The sequence below is a fragment of the Tursiops truncatus genome, chromosome 4 (assembly GCF_011762595.2).
Source record: "Tursiops truncatus isolate mTurTru1 chromosome 4, mTurTru1.mat.Y, whole genome shotgun sequence".
NCBI classification, from domain to species: Eukaryota; Metazoa; Chordata; class Mammalia; order Artiodactyla; family Delphinidae; genus Tursiops; species Tursiops truncatus.
Genome location: NC_047037.1, coordinates 56,902,444 through 56,922,097, shown reverse-complemented (window position 1 = coordinate 56,922,097; position 19,654 = coordinate 56,902,444). Strand labels below are relative to the sequence as shown.

Here is a 19,654-nt window from a genome sequence, read left to right as displayed (position 1 = left end):
GAGCCTGTGCTCTAGATCCCACGAGCCACAACTACTGAGCCCACGTGCTACAACTACTGACGCCCACGCGCCTAGAGCCCTGCTCCACAGCAAGAGAAGCCACCACAGTGAGAAGCCTGCGCACCGCAACGAAGAGTAGCCCCCTCTCGCTGCAACTAGAGAAAGCCTGCACGCAGCAATGAAGACCCAACACAGCCAAAAATAAATACATAAAATAATAAATCTATTTTAAAAAAATCTGTTCCCCGGAACTGCCACCTATTCATCCTAATTCTGCTGTCTGCAGAAACAAGGCTAAACTGCTTGCTCTGCGCTCAGCACCCCTCTGAGCCTTGCTTTACCAGGTGAATTGCTTCATAAACAGGCTTACTCCTGCCCATCCACTCTTGCCTGAAGAGACTCCAGTTTGTCAATGACCCTCACTACGTGGGACACCCAGGACTTACACCCAGAACTCAAACTAATTCTGACCAATCAAAATTCTATCCTATCCCTTGGACCTAGAGATTATCATACTAAGTGAAGTAAGCCAGACAAAGACAAATATCATATGATATCACTTATATGCAGAATCTTTAAAAAAAAAAATGATACAAATGAAAGTGGCTACAAAACAGAAACAGACCCACAGAGATAGAAAATAAACTTATGGTTACCAAAGCGGAAAGAGGGAGGGAGGGATAAATTAGGAATTTGGGATTAACATATACACACTACCATATATAAAATAGATAAGTAACAAAGACCTACTATATAGCACAGGGAACTATACTCAATATTTTGTAATAACCTATAAGGGAAAAGAATCTGAAAAAAAATAGCTATATATGTATGCCTAACTGAATCACTTTGCTGTACACCAGAAGCTAACACAACACTGTAAATCAACCGTACTTCAATTTTTTTTTAACATCTTTGCAGCCTCAGGTGGAATATGTTCTTTGGCAGCCACATGGAATCCTCAACTAACACTGAGCTGTCAATCAACAAGTGATGTGAGTGGGGACATTTCAGCCACTCTTCACCAGCCTGGGCTACTAGATCCAGGGAAATGAGGTCCCTAACTCACCTGCACATAATTTCACTTCAACGAAAATTGTTTATTGTGGCAAGTACTTTATCCAAACTTGCATAGTGATTTTCATTCCTCACTTTGCAAGGGATACTTTCTTTTCTTTTGCATATGCAGAATGGGTTGGTTGGTTGTTTGGTGGGTTTTTTCTTTTTTTTTACGTTTTGATTCAGTGACAGTTAATCAATGGATATCTAAAGCGGCAAAAGGAAAGTCAGACTCCTCACAAGCAGAATTGACATTTAATCTCACATAGATCAGTTCCTTCACAACACAACCCCAGGTTGTTTCTAAGCAACTTATGTTTGACCCACAAAATTGAAAGGAACTCTATTTAAACTCAAGATAACCAAAATAGACTGGTGAATGGGAGCTGATAATATGCTGCTATCCCTTAAAATTCCCTGGTTCTAAATTAAATTGCTTATTTTCTTATTCTTTATATTTTAATTAATATTTAATTTTTGTCATGGTTCTTATAGAAATTTTTATATACTAGTTTTACAATCAAAAAGTGAAAGGAGGGCTTCCCTGGTGGCGCAGTGGTTGGGAGTCCGCCTGCCGATGCAGGGGACGCGGGTTCGTGCCCCAGTCCAGGAGGATCCCACATGCCACGGAGCAGCTGGGCCCGTGAGCCATGGCCGCGGAGCCTGCGCGTCCGGAGCCTGTGCTCTGCGGCGGGAGAGGCCACAGCAGTGAGAAGCCCACGTACCACAAAAAAAAAAAAGTGAAAGGAAAATGTCAAACATACTTTTAGAGAAATGTTTTAAAGTATATAATTTTTGGAGATCAGTGAACGGGCTAGAAGCCCCTTTCCAAAAAAAAAAAGTGATCCTGGACTATGATCTCCCTTCCCCCTTATTCTGATCTTCTGAGTTAATCTGCACAAAGAAGCCTGAGCTATTATTGAATGAGCTCAGTCTTCTCACTTTACAAATGATAAAAAATAATCTACAGATGGGTTTAAATGACTTGCTCAAGTTCACAGGGTTAATGGCAGCTGCTAGCACATACCTCTTTTCTTCCAAACCACTGGTCGAGAATATGGGTATTGGAATTCAGAGAGGTAAGAGATTGCTGTAGTGTAGGGTCTTTGGAGAAAACATCATGGAGGAATTGAAACTGAAAAGATGTAAGCTTATTTTAAGCAAATCTTACTTTTTCACTAAAATAATACATGCTAGCAATAGAAGATTTGGGAAATGCTGAAAAGTACAAGGGAAGGTGATGGGGCAAATTCCTCATAATCCCAACTCATGAACTCAGTACCGTGGGTGCATTTCTCTATAGTCTTTTTTTCCTCACACATTACTTGTTTTCTATCATTGTGATCATATTACATATCAAGGAACATTATAAATCAAGGCCTATTCCATGTTGTAATAAACTCTTCATAAATACCATTTTAATTGCCACATAACAGTCCATTTTTGCAATAATCTTCTTAACCTTGCTCTTATTTTTGAATAATTAAGCAGAAAGGAAAAATTTAACTGAAGAGGGGAAAGGTATCTAGAAGAGGGTATGTACTGATATATACAGAAAATTAAAACACCAAAATACTCACAGATGTGTATTTGAGCTTTGAGGTTATGGGTGATTTTTGTTTCATTCTTTATATTTTTCTCAATGGTACAAAAGCACTAGTAAGCACACCTACTTTTACTGAGCATTTACCATGTGCTTTATGCCACAGACACACTTTCTCTTTTAGTCCTAATAATGACTAACCAAGACCACTAGTCTATCTTCATTTCAAGGATAAGGAGAATGCGACCTGGAGATATTAAGGGACTTGCAGAAGGCCAATGATGGAGCCAGAATTTGTTCCCAGGGTCATATGAGGAGAAAGTGTCTGTTCTTAACCACTATAGAGCACAGCCCAAGTTTTTAATGAATATCTACCATTGTTATAATCAGAAAGCTATTTTAAAAATGCAAATGGATTGCAAATAATAGCTCGTTTCTGGTGTAAGCAGATAATTTATTACCTAGAGAGTGTAAAAAACAATCCACCAGCGTCCCAGGACAGCTAAGAAAATCATCAATATGTAAAATCTCCTCCTTCATGTCTAAAACGTTTAAAATTCAAATATGTTTCAGGTTTCTCTGAAATTGATTAGGAATAGAAAAGAAGCAGTGTTAATTGCACTTAAGTGAATGAAGTCTGGATTCTGAGACCAGATGAAAATTGATTGTGCTAAAAGTAGTCTTCTGTAATTAAATGAAACTGTGCGGTGCACTTTAATTAGTCAGCAGAACTTATTCTAAGTGATAACAGTCAGTCCTGGTGTATCTCATGAAATTAGGGCCTGACAGCTCCACCTCAACTGAGGTTCTCTTTCCACAGCAGTCTTATTTATTCATCTACTGCTCTAATTTGAAACTGCAGGAAAGGTGACTTTTGTAATAGAGATGTACACATTACAAAATGTTCCTCATTCTTTCATTCAAAAGACTTGTAATTGCTTTAGATTACAAGGAATCTCACTAAGGGAACTTAACTACCTTAGAAAGTACTTGAAGTCTTTGGCATTTCACATCACCCATCAGGGGGCTTCAGAAAGTCAGTAAACATTATAAAATTCACTTGATAGATTTCTCTTTGTTTCTAGGCAGACAAGCTCAACCTGCATTCTTGAAAAGCTATTCAAGAAATTGTCTCCTCAGTATCTAAATGTGCAGGTTTCCTGGTATTTTAAAAAGGAAAGATAATTTTTCTTTTTATTATTTTTTAACCTTTCTTTAATTATAAAAAATATATACTTATAGAAAATTCAGGAAGTACAGAAGAGCAAAAAAAGTGAGAAAAACATCACCCGTCATCCCTTCATTCAAAGACAGATTACTCCTAACATGGTAGGATATCTCCTTCTAGTGTTTTATCTAGCTGTTGTATATCTGAGATCATTCTGTTGGCACAATTTGGTGTTCTACTAGAAAGACTCTTTGAAAAAGAAATTTTGAATATTATTCCTAACCTTAACCTGGGTAAGTGGTATCCATTCCATGGGCTTCTAGCATATCAGACACAGATTATCCAGATGCCTGCTGTCCTGAGCCTTTGTTGAGGGAAGGCCTCTACTGAAGGGACAGGACCTGTATCTGGGGTAGGAATGAGTATTCTGGACATAATAAAGAAGGAGAACAAAAAGTACTATTTATTAGTTAGTAGCCTGGGATTAATCACATTGGGCTGGCCCTTTTTCCCTGCATGTGTGTATTCAGAAGAAATAAGCTTATAATTATCATTCGGAGCAACTTTGAGGAAGAGGTGCCACCACAGAACAGCCACCACCCAGGCATGAGGGTGGAGTAGAGGGTGAGACTGGGAGGATTAAAAGATAAAGAACAACCTTCGATTGGATGTCAACAAGTCACAGAATTTAGAATCACAGAAATTGAGATTTGCAGAGAAATTGGATCTCAGACTCAGGTGTTCAAGGAATACCCATCTCTTTGTTTTCTTTAAGGAAAATAAAGTGGTTTCCAAGCATCTCTTTTACCAAACCAGGTAACAGTCTTAGGCACCAAATATGGAAGGCTTACGTGGTACCAGAAAACAAGGACAGAGCCTCCATCCTCTTGTCTGTCCTGCTGACTGCTAACAGCCAACCAAGTCCCAAGTGGTTCCTCAAAATCCAGTTTCTCTCTACTTCTCTGCCATATGAGGATCAGAGTTCCTAGCACACCCTCTGCCATCCTCTGGGAGGTCGGGCCAATTTGCCAAGGAGATACCTAAAACCTAAGCATCATCTCCCACTCCTCTCAGAACCCACCACCCTCCTTCTCTTTTCCTGCCCCTGCAAATTCCCCCTCCTCTCTTAAGTTCTTTATGATACTTGCCTCTTTTTCCTCCCCTGCCCCCAGGACACCTCAAGTACTCTCTTCAGGCTTAGTAAAGTAGAAGCCAACCAGGGACAGATCTTGAAGAAAAATTCTGCCTCAGTCCAGGAACACATACTTCCCCTGAAGTAAAGGAGAGCTAATGGCCTGGTGTCCCTTTTGGAAGAGTTGAAAGTTATAAAGAGGAAAACACAAAGCAGTATTTTTCAAAAAATCATCCTGCCATAGAAAAGACCTTGAAGGGCTTCACTGGTGGCGCAGTGGTTGGGAATCCACCTGCCAATGCAGGGGACGTGGGTTCGAGCCCTGGTCCGGGAAGATCCCACGTGCTGCGGAGCAACTAAGCCCGTGAGCCACAACTACTGAGCCCACGTGCCACAACTACTGAAGCCCGTGTGCCTAGAGCCCATGTTCCTCAACAAGAGAAGCCCGCGCACCACAACGAAGAGTAACCCACGCTCGGTGCAACTAGAGAAAGTCAGCTCGCAGTAACCAAGACCCAAAATAGCCCAAAATAAATACATACGTACATACATACACACCTTGAAGAGGTCTCAGTCGAGTTCACGCCCAAAGCTGTTCTCCTTCATTCTTTAGCACCAGGAAGCCACGTTTGCCATAAGGTGATGAGCATGAGCTTAGAATCCAGACTGTGGTTCAGATCCTGTGCAATCCCAGCTTTATGACCATAACCCTCTAGACTCAGTTTTCTCCTAGCACAGTGCTTGGCACAAAGTAGGATCAACCAATGTTGCTTTCCCTTGTCCATGGCCAGCTGCCCCCGCCAAGTCACTGCCCAGCCAGTCCCAAAGCAGTTGCTCTAGTTCCTCATAGCCTAGGAGCAACTCTAGGAGAGACTGCCCTTCCTAAAATGTGTGCCTGGTACCCACACTTGAAACTGTTCAAGGAATGGATTTATAGCTGAATTTGGTTTATGTGATCCTGGTTCCTCAGATGGTAACTATTTTCCTCCTGGAGAAAGTCAGAACTAATCTAGTTTGACACTTTGAGCACTGAGTGCCCTCCAGAAGCTCTTCAACCATGAGTATCATTGGATGTGGCTAGTTTGAACACTTTATTCCTCCTCAGAACTCATTTTTATCTATGAGGAAAACTGTCTCTCTGGAAATAAACCAAATTATATAGCATGTTCTTAAATCTCTCTCTCTTCATTTTTCCTGTCTCCTAGTCAGATACAGAGTTTTGGGATAAGATGCAAGCAGAATGGGAAGAAATGGCCCGGAGGAACTGGATATCGGAGAACCAAGAAGCCCAGAACCAGGTTACAATCTCAGCTAGCGAGAAGGTGATCATTTTTCTTCTTACATATGCTGACCAGTTTTCTCAACCTCTGTGGATCATATTTTTATAAATTAGTTGATAACTATTTTGTGAAAAAAATTCCAAGAATTAAACACAATTTCATGTCAATCTGACCTATAAGAAATTCTGGCACGTGAAAACAGTGTAATCTTCCAATGCGTGAAGGCAGCAAAGCTGGAATGGAATACCCTTATTTTTTTTATCAATGTTAAGACAGTTTGGCAGCCAACCAGAGCTTGGCCAGTTACTGAACTAACATTGAGGGCGGGTTAGAACAAGAACTGGGCTAATCCCACAATGCCTGAGCCACGTCAGGAAGCTGACAGAAGTGATATCATTGGGCAGGGGGGTAAAAAGGGGGGCTTAGGGCTGTATTTCACAGGTGGTCTTTATGCAGCTAGCAAAGAACTCAGTGGAAAAGATACACTTCACACAACCAGGTCAGGTCCCAAGGGGATTCCTCAGAGCTATTCCCCTGAGAAGAGCCCCAGCAAATATGTGAGTACAGTCAGCAGCCAGTCCAATTACCCATGAAGTCCCAGTTGCTCTAGGGTTTATGCTTTTAAAAGCACTTGGGAAAAAGAAAACACTTGAGAAATAAGTTTAAATGACTTGAAAGAAAGAGATGGAAAGATTGAATTTTCTTTCACAGGGGAAACATAAATATATAAATGTTTATGTTATGTTTTTTGGTGGTAGAGGAATTCTCAGTCATACTCAGTTCTGGATACCTTCCATGTTATTTAGTTCAACCCAACAAATTTTACTGTTTGCTCTAGATACTGGGGACTGTGATGAATAGTCTCTGATCTTATGGGATTAGCATTCTATGTAGTCATTGAAATGTCCTTCTTCTTCCTCCAGTATTCTCTGTCCCACAGTAGGTGAGGCAAAAATCTCATAAAATCAGATCAACCATCTCATTAAAACTAATTAGGTTAATTTTCCACAAAGAAATCGAGAGTGAGAAGAGAGAATGTTGATGCAGAACATCAGTCTCTGGGCTGTAATCCATGCACCAGAGCTCCCCACTCCCAGGGCCCCATATCCCTAACACCACTACATAAGCTGGTCATACCCTATGGATTTTGACAAAGAGTTTTGTCTTTCTAAGCACCTATGGAGAGTGAAGGTCTCCATTTGATGTATTTAAAAACCTTAGGAGCATCATCAGCAGACCTAGCTTATTTGTATCTATCAAATTGGAAGGATTTTATGACAATCTCTGCTACTAAGGTTGCCACAAATAATATCTCTGATACTTCTGATGAGAGTCTGTCAGGACATACTTTCTCAAAAACAATTCAGCTACATATATCAAGGGTCTCAAAATAGTTCATAGCCTTTAGCATAATAAATCCTTCTAGAAGTCTATCCTAAGGTAATAATCACATGCAGACAAAGATTTGAGCATGAGGCTTTCACTGTAGCTTTATTTATGATAACAACAACAACAAAAAATTGGCAGTAACCTGAATGTCCATCGAGAGGATTGATTAATTTTTAGCATAATATAAATAATTTTAATAACTAAAATTAAGTGGGGCTTAAGCTACAAACCTGCATATACAGTATGAACTTATTTAACTTATACACTCAGAAAAATATTAGAAGATTATTTGTACATTCTGTATTGTTTAAATTTTTGCAATAAAAGATCGTAACTTTAAAGCATACATTCTCAGTGGAGAGATACAGCCCCCCAATGGGACAAAAACTGGTTTGAGGAGTAGAAGGTGAAATAAATCTTAGATATTACAATGGTTTGTAGCCCTCCAAAGGGCCACTGTATATAAACAGATGTGCAGTGTGTGGTATTAACATTTCAAGGAAGTGAGTGGCAGCACTTAGCAAAAATATGTCCCAAAAGTCAGTATTTTAAAAATCTTGTGGGGAAATGGCTAAAACAAAAAGAACAAAAGAAATGCCAGAAGGAAGACAAACTCCAGAATATTAGCAGTGATCATATTTAAGTCATGACATTATAGGTAACTTTTTGTTTCTTTTCATATTATTCAATAACAAAATAAGATTATCTAACATTTACACAATGAAAATGTACCACAGTCAAAATAAGGGGAAAAAGAGCAATTTATACTTAATTGAAATTAATCAAATAACTTAAATAAAATTAATTGAATTCAAATTAAAAAAGAACTGACTGAATATAACAATGAAGAGTGAAATCAATGGATCTGTGTTGGCCCCTCTGTGTTGTAGGGATATTACTTTCACACTGAAAACCCCTTCAAGGACTGGCCTGGAGCGTTTGAAGAAGGCTTAAAAAGGCTGAAGGAAGGGGACCTGCCAGTTACCATCCTGTTCATGGAGGCAGCAATTCTTCAGGACCCTGGAGATGCAGAGGTGTTATTTCCTTTCATCCTGCCGGGCTTGGAAAGGGGCGGACAGAGGGTGACAGAGAGTTCTGCTAGGTGGCATTTTCATCAAGTAAAGTTTCCCAAAGGAGTTAACGTGGCTAAGCCTGATATGTGTTTGAAAGTTACAAATAGGTACCTATTTTCTAACCAAATCTGCAGTGTCTACGGTGCCCAAAAATAAAAGGTGGAGACAAGAAACGGAAGACCAAAACTGCCAACCTAGAGGCTCAGCAGTAGTTTTCATGGGGCAGAGTATGATTTTGTCTGGGTCTAGAGCCACACCATATCTCACCCTTGATTTACTCACTCAGCATTTATTGAGCACATATTGTGTCCCGGGAATTGTGCCAGGAATTGGCTTAAATTTTGTTTTTTTATAAATTTGTTTATTTATTTTTATTTTTGGCTGCATTGGGTCTTCGTTGCAGTGCACTGGCTTCTCATTGCGGTGGCTTCTCTTATTGCAGAGCATGGGCTCTAGGCACCTGGGCTTCAGCAGTTGTGACTCACGGGCTTAGTTGCTCTGCGGCATGTGGGATCTTCCCGGAGCAGGGTTCAAACCCGTGTGCCCTGCATTGGCAGGCAAATTCTTAACCACTGCGCCACCAGGGAAGTCCTAAAATATTGAAGAGGTAGAAAAAATGGACCAGTTGAAAGGACAGATTTGTGATCTATCTGGAAGACAAGTAAATAAATCAATGTAGTATAATAAATGCAGTGTCAGAGTACGCACAGGAGAGCCGAGAGCAAGGGTTCTGACCCAGCCTTCCCCTCCAAGTGAATCCAAAGCTGAATTTTGAGGGAGAGAGGATTAAAAACTGCAGGGGAGTCCAGCTGTTTTTAAGAGGGAATGGTTTGTGGGTGGGCAGAGGGACAGGAAACATTGGATCCATGGTGAGAAGGTGAGGAGAGAGTGGCAGGAGAGGGGGGAAGAAGAGGTAGCCAAGAGTTGAACTTCATCCTGAAAGCCATGGGGAACCACTATGGGACACGATCAGATTCACATGTTAGAAAAGCCCCTTTCTCTGAGACATGAAGGGTGAGTGGAGATGGAGACTGGGAGACACCAAAGAGGCTTCTGCAATTTTATTTTGGTCCACTAACTTTCCCAAACTGCAAAGGCCTGTAATAAGACACTGGCAGGTATCAAATCTTCTTTTTTAGTTTATAATTTTCAGGAAACATCTTATAGGGGGATATTCCCAGAGGAATTTGCAGAAATGTATTATATATGCAGTGCTGAGAAGGCAGTACAGAACAGTGGTTAAGCCTCTGGGCTCTGCTATCCTAACCATGTGGGTTCAAATCCCTGCTCTACCACTTGTTAGCCATGAGCCACGTGATCTGGGACAAGCCATTTAAACCCTCTAAGGTTCAGTTTCCTCACATGTAAAATGGAAATCACAATTATAACTATCTCATTGGGTGTCGTGAGGATAAGTTCATACAAATAAAATGCCCAGTTTAGTGCCTGGCACATCAGTGTTTAGCCTTTATCATTATTATTATTTGTACTTAGTTTGTATAGAAAGAACAAGTAAACTAATTATTGATACTACTTAAAGCACCTAGTATCTTGTTAGTCAAAATGTTGACAGTGAAATGAGATTGAATTGAGAGTTGGAATTCTGAACCAAAATATTGGTATTTTTAAAAGATCTAAGTATCAATGTAGAAGAGAAAGTCATTGCGTTAAGAGGAAACAACCCTCCCAACAAAATAGTGTCATCTTACATTTCTAAGTGCTATGTGTTTTCATATATATTATATCATTTGACGTAACAACCCTGGGAAGTTTAATAAAAAGGTATACATTATTATCCCAGGCTCATAACTGAGAAAATGAGGACACTTGGTAACTGATGGATCCTAGACCAGGACCCAGGGCTTCTCAATCGATGGAGAGCCCAACGCTAAGATAATGGACGATCTGTGAATGGTAAAAATGACACCACACCCAAAGGCTAGGAAGATGCCCCCAGAGAAAGACTGTTTCATCAATCTTTTCTTAAGAAGCATTCTAAGATGTATGAAAGGTGAAATCAAATTAGAAGCTGCTCTGTATATGTTTGAAAGATTTAAAAGAATCACTGATATTCTGGGGGGAGAAATACTTAGTATTTTTTTTATGAGTTTATATGGTATGTGTAATAATAACCCACGAGGGAAAAAGCCGATACAATTTTTACAGGACTTTAAGATGACTCCCTATGTTTTCATAGAGTTCTGTTTTAAAATGTTCATAGCATTGCTTCTCAAAGAAGAGAGTTATGCAAATCTTTTAAAATCCCTAAGACTCTGATACACGCCCAGCAAATCTGAGGACAATGTGTGTAATGAGAGGTTTTGTTGATGCGTATTGCGCTTGTAATGGTGTAAGAAGTACTGTTCTTATAAGTATATAAGTAGAAATCTTTTATATTAAAAATTTTGATTCCAGATGCGGAAAACGTTATCTGTTTGAAGATATTCTTCACATTATTGACCATTGCAAAGGATTAGAAACAACGTAGAGGAACAGGGGAATTGGTTGAGGGAATGATGGGATATCTGTTTAACAAAATTTAAATTAAAAAATATAAGGGAGATTTTATAAAAACATGAAAGTGCTGATAATGTAATATAAAGTGTAAATGTAGGCTATAAAAGTATATATACATTATATTGCATTTTATATGTGTTTTATGCTTTTGAACAATGATTATATTAAGTGGTGAACACATTGTAGCGGGGTTCGTTTTGTTTCCCCTAGTTCCTAAATTTCCCGTTACCTCTTATAATAACTGCTTGACTTTCATTTATACAAACTAATTCTATTTTGTACATCTTGAGGTTCCTTATTGTAAACTTTAGACTATTTAGCTACATTTCTGAGTTATTTTTCTACCTCTTTTCCTGATAGATGCATCGTTTTATATATTTATCTTTTGATTTTAGGATACCTAATATCATGAAATCTCAGAAACTCAGAGGTTTCCATGAGCCACAGGAGAGAATAAATACTTAGAGTTTGTAAATAATGATGGAGAATTTTGACCCAGATGTCACAAGAGAGTTTGAATGAAGAAATGCGTGTGATGTTTTTCCCTTTTACAAGACTCTCACAACCGAGACAGGCTGCTCTGCACAGAGGGATCTGTCACATGTAAACGAACCAACTAAAGCACATGAGTGATTCTGCTTACTCTTGTAATGTTGACATCAGTTGTTTTTTGTAGGCATGGCAGTTCCTCGGGATAACCCAGGCAGAGAATGAAAATGAACAAGCAGCTATTGTCGCCCTCCAGAGGTAGATGAAGCTAAGTGCAAAATCATGGGCCTGGTGGACACCTGTTAATGGACTTCCTGTGGTTTCAGATTTGTCCTTTGACCCTTAAGTACACCGTAAAAATGTGACCAGGATAAGTGCCAAGATGCCACATATTACTTCCATTTAGCTCTGGAAAACAATTTATGAAGACATCGTGTTCTTAAATTGCAGTGTTTTACCAACTACAAATTGGCCTTCATTGGCACAAAAGAGTCTATGTCAAAAGCAGTCATAAAGTAGACTCGTTGAATCAATAGTTCTTTTTAGCTTTCTAGCCTTTTGTGGCATCTGAAAGTTTTCTTCAGGAAAAACATACTCAGAATAATCTCAATGTAATTTTAGTTCCATGTGTCTATGGAGAATCTCCTGAGATAGTTTCAGCATCCTGAGCCCCTGACTTAAGTTCTAGACTACTTTGGTGGGCATAGAATCACATCTTCCTTGATTAGAGCTCCTATTTAAACCCTGGGAAAATAGCCCCTACCAAATAGACTTTCACTTTCCCTACTCTTTCTTATAAATAAATAAATGTATATTTATTATACATCCATATATATGTAATCTCTTCCTAAAGAACTGATACAGGTTCTGTCTAGGGCTTGCTAAGCAAAGTCTTATCCACAGATCACCAGCATCGTCATCACCTGGGAGCTTGTTGTACCTGCACAACCTCAGGCTGCCCCCACCCCCAGGCCTATTAGATCAGAATCTGCATTTTACCAAATCCCCGGATGATTCTCATGCACATCAAAGTTTGAAAAGCCCTTGCCAGCGGCCAGTGGGGTAGCATGAGGGAGAGCAGCTGTAGCCCGTGCCTCCTAAACCCACACTAGTAGTTGAAACATGGGGAATTTCCCTCTCCTTTATGAAACACTGTACAGTCTTTCATTTCTTAACATCCAAATTTAGTTCAAGTCAGTTTGCTTTGTGGACAAGATACATTTAATATGTTGATAGTAGATCGGCATTAAAATAGTGATATTCCCTACTTCTCATTAGATAAACTAATTACTAATAAATTATATGCAGGATTAGCCTCATTTTCTATTGTTTTTAAACCATTTCATTAAAATTACCAAATCTAGCACTAATCAGGCTGAGTTTTAACTTTCTTAAAAATGTGCAGAGGTCCCAATTTTCATGTAGATAAATACGGTATTTCCAGAGACAACATAAGCTTAGCAATGTTTTTGCACCATTTAATTGAGACCTCAAATTTTCTAAAGAACTGTTCAGACTCTGGCTCCAAAAAGAAAATCTGAAATTGGCTTTTATTTTGCCTTCTTTCAGGTGCTTAGAATTGCAGCCCAACAACTTGAAAGCTTTGATGGCTTTGGCTGTGAGTTACACTAACACCGGACATCAGCAGGATGCCTGTGAAGCTTTAAAAAATTGGATTAAGCAAAATCCAAAGTACAAATACCTTGTGAAGAGCAAGAAGGGGTCTCCAGGCCTCACCCGGCGGATGTCAAAGTCTCCCGTTGATAGGTATCCTTCTCATTAAATTACATCCGAGTACACAATCACCTTCAGGGCAACTAATGAGCCTCGGTCCCCACCACCACCCATTTCAGGATGGTTTGTAGGACAGCATTCTGCTGGAAGAGCAGCACTGACCACAAAGATTGATGCCGAGACCAGAGCCAAACTTTGGGCAAATGACCTACATTGTGGACACTCCCAGACGTTTATCTGAGTACCGTATTTCAAAGCCAAATGCTCTGGACATATAATTAACCTAAAATAAGTTATAATAAATACCAATGTGCCAAGTTTTGTAAAGCCTGAGAATTAGGTGTGGGGAAAAAGGAAAGTCCTTTCTTCTGGGAATTTTGTTTCTATCAGCAATAAATCATGATGTTAAATTCTCACTCAAGCCTTGGTAAACTTAGCCCTGGGGTTTTCTACATTGTCATCATAGGGTCCATGGAACTCTCCTCATCAAGACCTTACTTAGCACAGTCTTATCTGTGTACAACAACATATTTCGTGAAAATCAGCAGGTATTTTTTAACCTACAATATTAATAGTCCTCTCATTAAGCTAAGATATTTTAAGCAAGATTTTTCCAGTCTCATCCCCTGAAACAGCAAACATACTAGTAAGTCACTTATGTTCAGACTATTTGGATTACAAATCTAACTTGTTTCCCTTGTAGCTCTGTTCTGGAAGGAGTGAAGGAATTATATCTAGAAGCTGCCCACCAAAATGGAGATATGATCGACCCAGACCTACAGACAGGTCTGGGGGTACTGTTCCACCTGAGGGGAGAATTTAATAGAGCAATAGATGCATTTAATGCTGCCTTAACTGTTCGGCCAGAGGTAAGTGCACAGCAAGAAACCATAAGATTCTCTGTTAAAAATAAGTTTTCACAGGCTACGTTTTGTGCATTTCTGCTGCACTTCATTTCCCTGCATCCAATGGTTTAAAGTGATCAGTACTGATATGCTACAGTGGCTGTTAATACTTAGATACCTAAAATAGAAACATGATTTGCCTGACAGCATCAAATAGTAGCTGCTCTTTGATGAATGAAAGTCATTTCAGAGGGTTGTCCATAAAGATTTTTGAGTAATTCACCTGTCATGGTCCTTGTCCATGAGCATTGGATACAGTTTTAGCTATCATCTTTCAGCAGGGAACAGGGGAATACTCTGTCATTGTGGCTTCTAGGGGTTGTTAGAGAGCTCTAATTTTGTCATCAGGACTATTCATTATGGAACCGCCTCGGGGCGACCTTGGCAAACGGAGACCGCAGCGAGGAAGCCGTGGAGGCCTACACACGAGCGCTGGAGATTCAGCCAGGCTTCATCCGATCCAGATACAACCTGGGGATAAGCTGCATCAACCTGGGCGCCTACAGGTAAAGTACGGCAGCAGGCTAACAACCAAGAGCTATGCTCAGGGCTGAGGTTAAATAATCTGAAAGGTTGTTTCCCAGTAAAAATACCTCCTTTTGTAATCTCCTCTTGTTAAGAGTAAGTTTCAAATCTTCAGATCTATCATTGGGGCATCTTGTGAAATGTACATTCCCAGGCCCCTCTCCCAGAGATTTTGATTGATTGGGGCTTAGGATAAGTCATCTGCGTTTTTAACACCCCCAAGGGCAACTCTGAGAAACATGAGCAGTTCAACCCTTCATTTCCCAGGTAAGGAAGAAAAGAACCATGGCGGGGCGGGAACGAGGGAACCCAGAAGAATGACTCAAGAGGGTCTCAAGGCCAGTTTTTGGCAAAGCACAACCAAGAATTCAGGTTTTCTAAACCAGGGGTCCCCAACCCCCGGGCCGCAGACCAGTATGGGTCTGCAGCCTGTACGGAACCGGGCCACACAGCAGGAGGTGTGTGGTGGGTGAGCGAGAGCGAAGCTTCATCTGCTGCCCCCATCACCCGCGTCACCACCCGCGTCACCGCCCGCGTCACTGCCATCTCCCCACCCCCGGCTGTGGAAAAATTGTCTTCTACGGAGCTGGTCCCTGGTGCCAAAAAGGTGGGGGACTGCTGTTCTAAACCTAATTTACCAGTAAAGTTAGTTATTAAAAGAAAAAGGAACAGATTTTTAAATGGTGGGTTTAGAGTTTGAAATGTCTTTCTCTCCTCTCTTGACCTCCTCATTATCATTCAGGTCTGTATCCTCTGTCTGTTCCCCATCAACACGGACCATAAATGACCAAAAGTTTGGGTGATTTTTTTCTTCTTTCTTTTCCTATTTTTTCTATTTTCTAAACCAGGTATTACTTTCATAATTGGAAAAAAAAAGAGAAATTAATGTTAGTTTTAAACTCCACAAAAAATGTAAACCCTTTCTCATTCTCAGAAAGAGCCAGGCTCTTAGGATCAGACAGACTTGGGTTCAAATCATAGCTCTGCCATTTACTGGTTTTATAACTCTGGGCATATAACTTTGAGCCTCAATTTCTTCACTTTCATAAAAACAAAGAGGTAATAGTATCTATCTTGCAGGATTATTATTATTTTTTTTTTTAGTAAATTTATTTATTTATTTTTGGCTGCACTGGGTCTTCGTTGCTGTGCATGGGCTTTCTCTAGTTGCCGCGAGCGGGGGCTACTCTTTGTTGCGGTGCACGGGCTTCTCTTGTTGCGGAGCACGGGCTCTAGGCACGTGGGCTTCAATAGCTGTGGCTCGAAGGCTCTAGAGCGCAAGCTCAGTAGTTGTGGCACACAGGCTTAGTTGCTCCGCGGCATGCGGGATCTTCCCAGACCAGGGCTCGAACCCGTGTCCCCTGCATTGGCAGGTGGATTCTTAACCACTGTGCCACCGGGGAATCCCCCTTGCAGGATTATTGTGCAGGTTAAATGTAATTGCCTAGCACAGAGCAGCTGCTCAATACCTAGTAGGCACTATTATTATGAGTGTTACCATTGCCATCATCATCATGATTATTATTATTATTTAGATAAGTCATGAGAGAGCTGCATAACTGGATTGCGGTCTTTTGACATCTGAAGAATTGCTGTCTCTGAACTGCGTTAGAGCATTGTGCCACTGGCAAATATTGAAGCTTTAGAAACTAGTTGCTGCATTTATACTCAAAGGATCTTAGAGAGAACATTAGTCACTGGATTACACTCTGTCTTCTATGAGGATCTTAGGTCAAAACCAAGAATAGCTGAGTGATTCCTGAGCAGCAGGTTTGTTTTATTTTGTGGATGTTGTGAAATGTGCCACTGCAGAGGCCCTCTTTACCGCAGCTCCACAAAGGGCCGGAGTCAAATCTGTGCTGTCCGTTCCATATACTAGCTTCATTCCTGGCTCTGTCTGATTTCCCTAACCTGATTTTATCTTTACTACCTTTATTCACTGACTAGGTTGGTTCTTATGTACTTTATGACACCTTAGGCCCTTCTTTTGGAGCAAGGAGAGATGTAAATAAATGCATATGTACACATAGACATATTGAGTTCACTAAAGGAGGCCTTTTTAAAACAAAATCGAAGTATAGTTGATTTACAATGTTGTGTTAGTTTCTAGTGTACAGCAAAGTAATTCAGATATATATTTTTCCAGATTCTTTTCCATTATAGTTTATTACAAGATATTGAATATAGTTCCCTGTGCTGTACAGTAAATGCTTGTTGTTTATCTATTTTATATATAGAGTGTGTATCTATTAATCCCAAACTCCTAATTTATCTCTCCCCCACGTTTCCCCTTTGGTAGCCATAAGTTTGTTTTCTGTGTCTTGTGAGTCAGTTTCTGTTTGGTAAGTAAGTTCATTTGTATCATTTTTTTAGATTCCATAAATAAGTGATATCATATATTTGTCTTTCTCTGACTGACTTACTTAGTATGATAATCTCTAGGTCCATCCATGTTGCTGCAAATGGCACTATTTCGTTCTTTTTTATTTTTTTATGGCTGAGTAATATTCCATTGTGTGTGTGCATGTGTGTGTGTGTATGTATGTGTATACCACACCACATCTTCTTTATCCATTCGTCTGTCAATGGACATTTAGGTTGTTTCCATGTCTTGGCTATTGTAAATAGTGCTGCTATGAACAATGGGATGCATGTATCTTTTCAAATTAGAGTTTTCATCTTTTCCAGATATATGCCCAGGAGTGGGATTGCTGGATCATACAGTAGCTCTATTTTTAGTTTTTTAAGGAAACTCCATACTGTTTTCCATAGTGGCTGCACCAGTTTACATTCCCACCAACAGTGTACAAGGACTCGCTTTTCTCCACACCCTCTCCAGCATTTGTATTTGTAGACTTTTTCTTTTAATAAATTTATTTATTTATTTTTGGCTGTGTTGGGTCATTGGGTCTTCGTTGCTGCGCGTGGGCTTTCTCTAGTTGCAGTGAGTGGGGGCTACTTCGTTGTGGTGCGCGGGCTTCTCATTGCGGTGGCTTCTCCTGTTGAGAAGCATGGGCTCTAGGCACATGGGCTTCAGTAGTTGTGGCACGTGGGCTCAGTAGTTGTGGCTCACAGGCTCTAGAGCACAGGCTCAGTAGTTGTGGCACACGGGCTTAGTTGCTCAGCTGCATGTGGGATCTTCCCAGACCAGGGCTCGAACCCATGTCCCCTGCACTGGCAGGCAGATTCTTAACCACTGTGCCACCAGAGAAGTCCCTATTATTTGTAGACTTTTTGATGATGGCCATTCTGACCGGTGTGATTATAGTTTTGATTTGCATTTCTCTAATAATTAGCGATGTTGAGCATCTTTTCATGTGCCTGTTAGCCATCTGTATGTCGTCTTTGGAGAAACGTCTGTTTAGGTTTTCTGCCCATTTTTTGATTAGGTTGTATGGTTTTTTGCTATTGAGCTGTATGAGCTGTTTGTATATTTTGAAGATTAATCCCTTGTCGGTTGCATCATTTGCAAACATTTCCTCCCGTTCCGTAGGTTGTCTTTTCATTTTGTTGATGGTTCCTTTGCTGTACAAAAGCTTATAAGTTTGATGAGGCCCCATTTGTTTATTTTTGCTTTTATTTCTTTTGCCTTGGGAGACTGACCTAAGAAAACATTGGTACAATTTATGTCAGAGAATGTTTTGCCTATGTTCTCTTGTAGGAGTTTTATGGTGTCATATCTTATATTTAAGTCCTTAAGCCGTTTTGAGTTTTTTATTTTTGTGTATGGTATGAGGGAGTGAGTGTTCTAATTTCATTGGTTTACACATTAAGCTTTAGAAAGGCCTCCTTTAGCATGTAAATTTTCTAAAGCTTTAGGATGAGTTTTAATTGTAACTCCTTAGTGTAGAAAAAAATACTTGAGGGGCCAATAAAATATTTTCTTGACATTCACAGATGTAAGACTCAGTAGGGCAACTATTTGCAGGAGGCCATGAAAATCCATAATAGGTAGAAATGGACAAACTTTGTTGAGGTGTGAATTTTTTATCTCAAGCAGAAAGTCTCCTGTATAAGAGCAAGTCAGTTTTAGGGTTGCCAGATAAAATGCAGAATGCCCAGCTAAATTTGAATTTCAGATAAATACCAAATATGTTTTTAAGATAAGTATTTCCCAAATATTGCATGGGATGTACTTATACTGAAAATTATTCATTGTTTATCTGAAATTCAAATTTAACTGTGCATCCTGTATTCTTGTTTGCTAAGTCTGTCCACTTGAATCAAACAGATACTTTGGAATAGCAAAGTGTTTTGGCTAAAATGTGTGGGTCTTTTATTGTCATGTAGAATACGGGAAATTTTGTGAAGTAATAAACATCTTGCATTTTTTCCTGAGAAAAAAGGCCATCAAGAGAGACATAAGCCTTAAATGCATTCTGAAAATAAGTTTCACTTGCGGTATAAGTGGGTGCTTAGGAAATAACAACCCTCAATAGAGATGTGGCCCAGAAGAAAGCCAGGAGTTGGTATCCACCAGTCTTGGGGCTTCTCCCTCAAGAACCGCAGGTGTCTGTGTATGTAGCTATAACATGCGCTATTTCTCATCTCACACGTTCTGTACAGAGTCAAAGGCGAGCCCTCTCCTCCTACTGTATACAATTGAAATAAGGAGAGGAAATTGGCGTGAAACCTGGGTGGAGCTTAAAATGCTACCCTTTTGTCAGTAGGAACTTCAAAGTAGAACTTAGACAAAAAAATCTTAACCTTTTCAAAAGTGAGGACCTCTTTTTAATTAAAAACAGAAATCTCATCCCATTTGATATGTGATGTTTTTAGTATTAGTATAATGAGGGAGAGCTACTATAAAATGAAGAATACTTTTAAATGAATGTGCTTT

The 19,654-nt window shown here is 39.9% G+C and overlaps 1 protein-coding gene across 1 annotated transcript in view; it reads left to right on the top strand.

Moving 5' to 3' along the window:
* Window positions 1–19,654, top strand: part of PEX5L (peroxisomal biogenesis factor 5 like) — a 190,307-nt gene that overhangs the window by 159,714 nt on the left and 10,939 nt on the right. Inside the window, exons 8-13 of the mRNA XM_073803922.1 lie at window positions 6,108–6,224; window positions 8,462–8,605; window positions 11,838–11,908; window positions 13,220–13,417; window positions 14,088–14,253; window positions 14,638–14,795. Coding sequence (XP_073660023.1) covers window positions 6,108–6,224; window positions 8,462–8,605; window positions 11,838–11,908; window positions 13,220–13,417; window positions 14,088–14,253; window positions 14,638–14,795 — 854 coding nt within the window. The remainder of the gene's footprint in view (window positions 1–6,107; window positions 6,225–8,461; window positions 8,606–11,837; window positions 11,909–13,219; window positions 13,418–14,087; window positions 14,254–14,637; window positions 14,796–19,654) is intronic.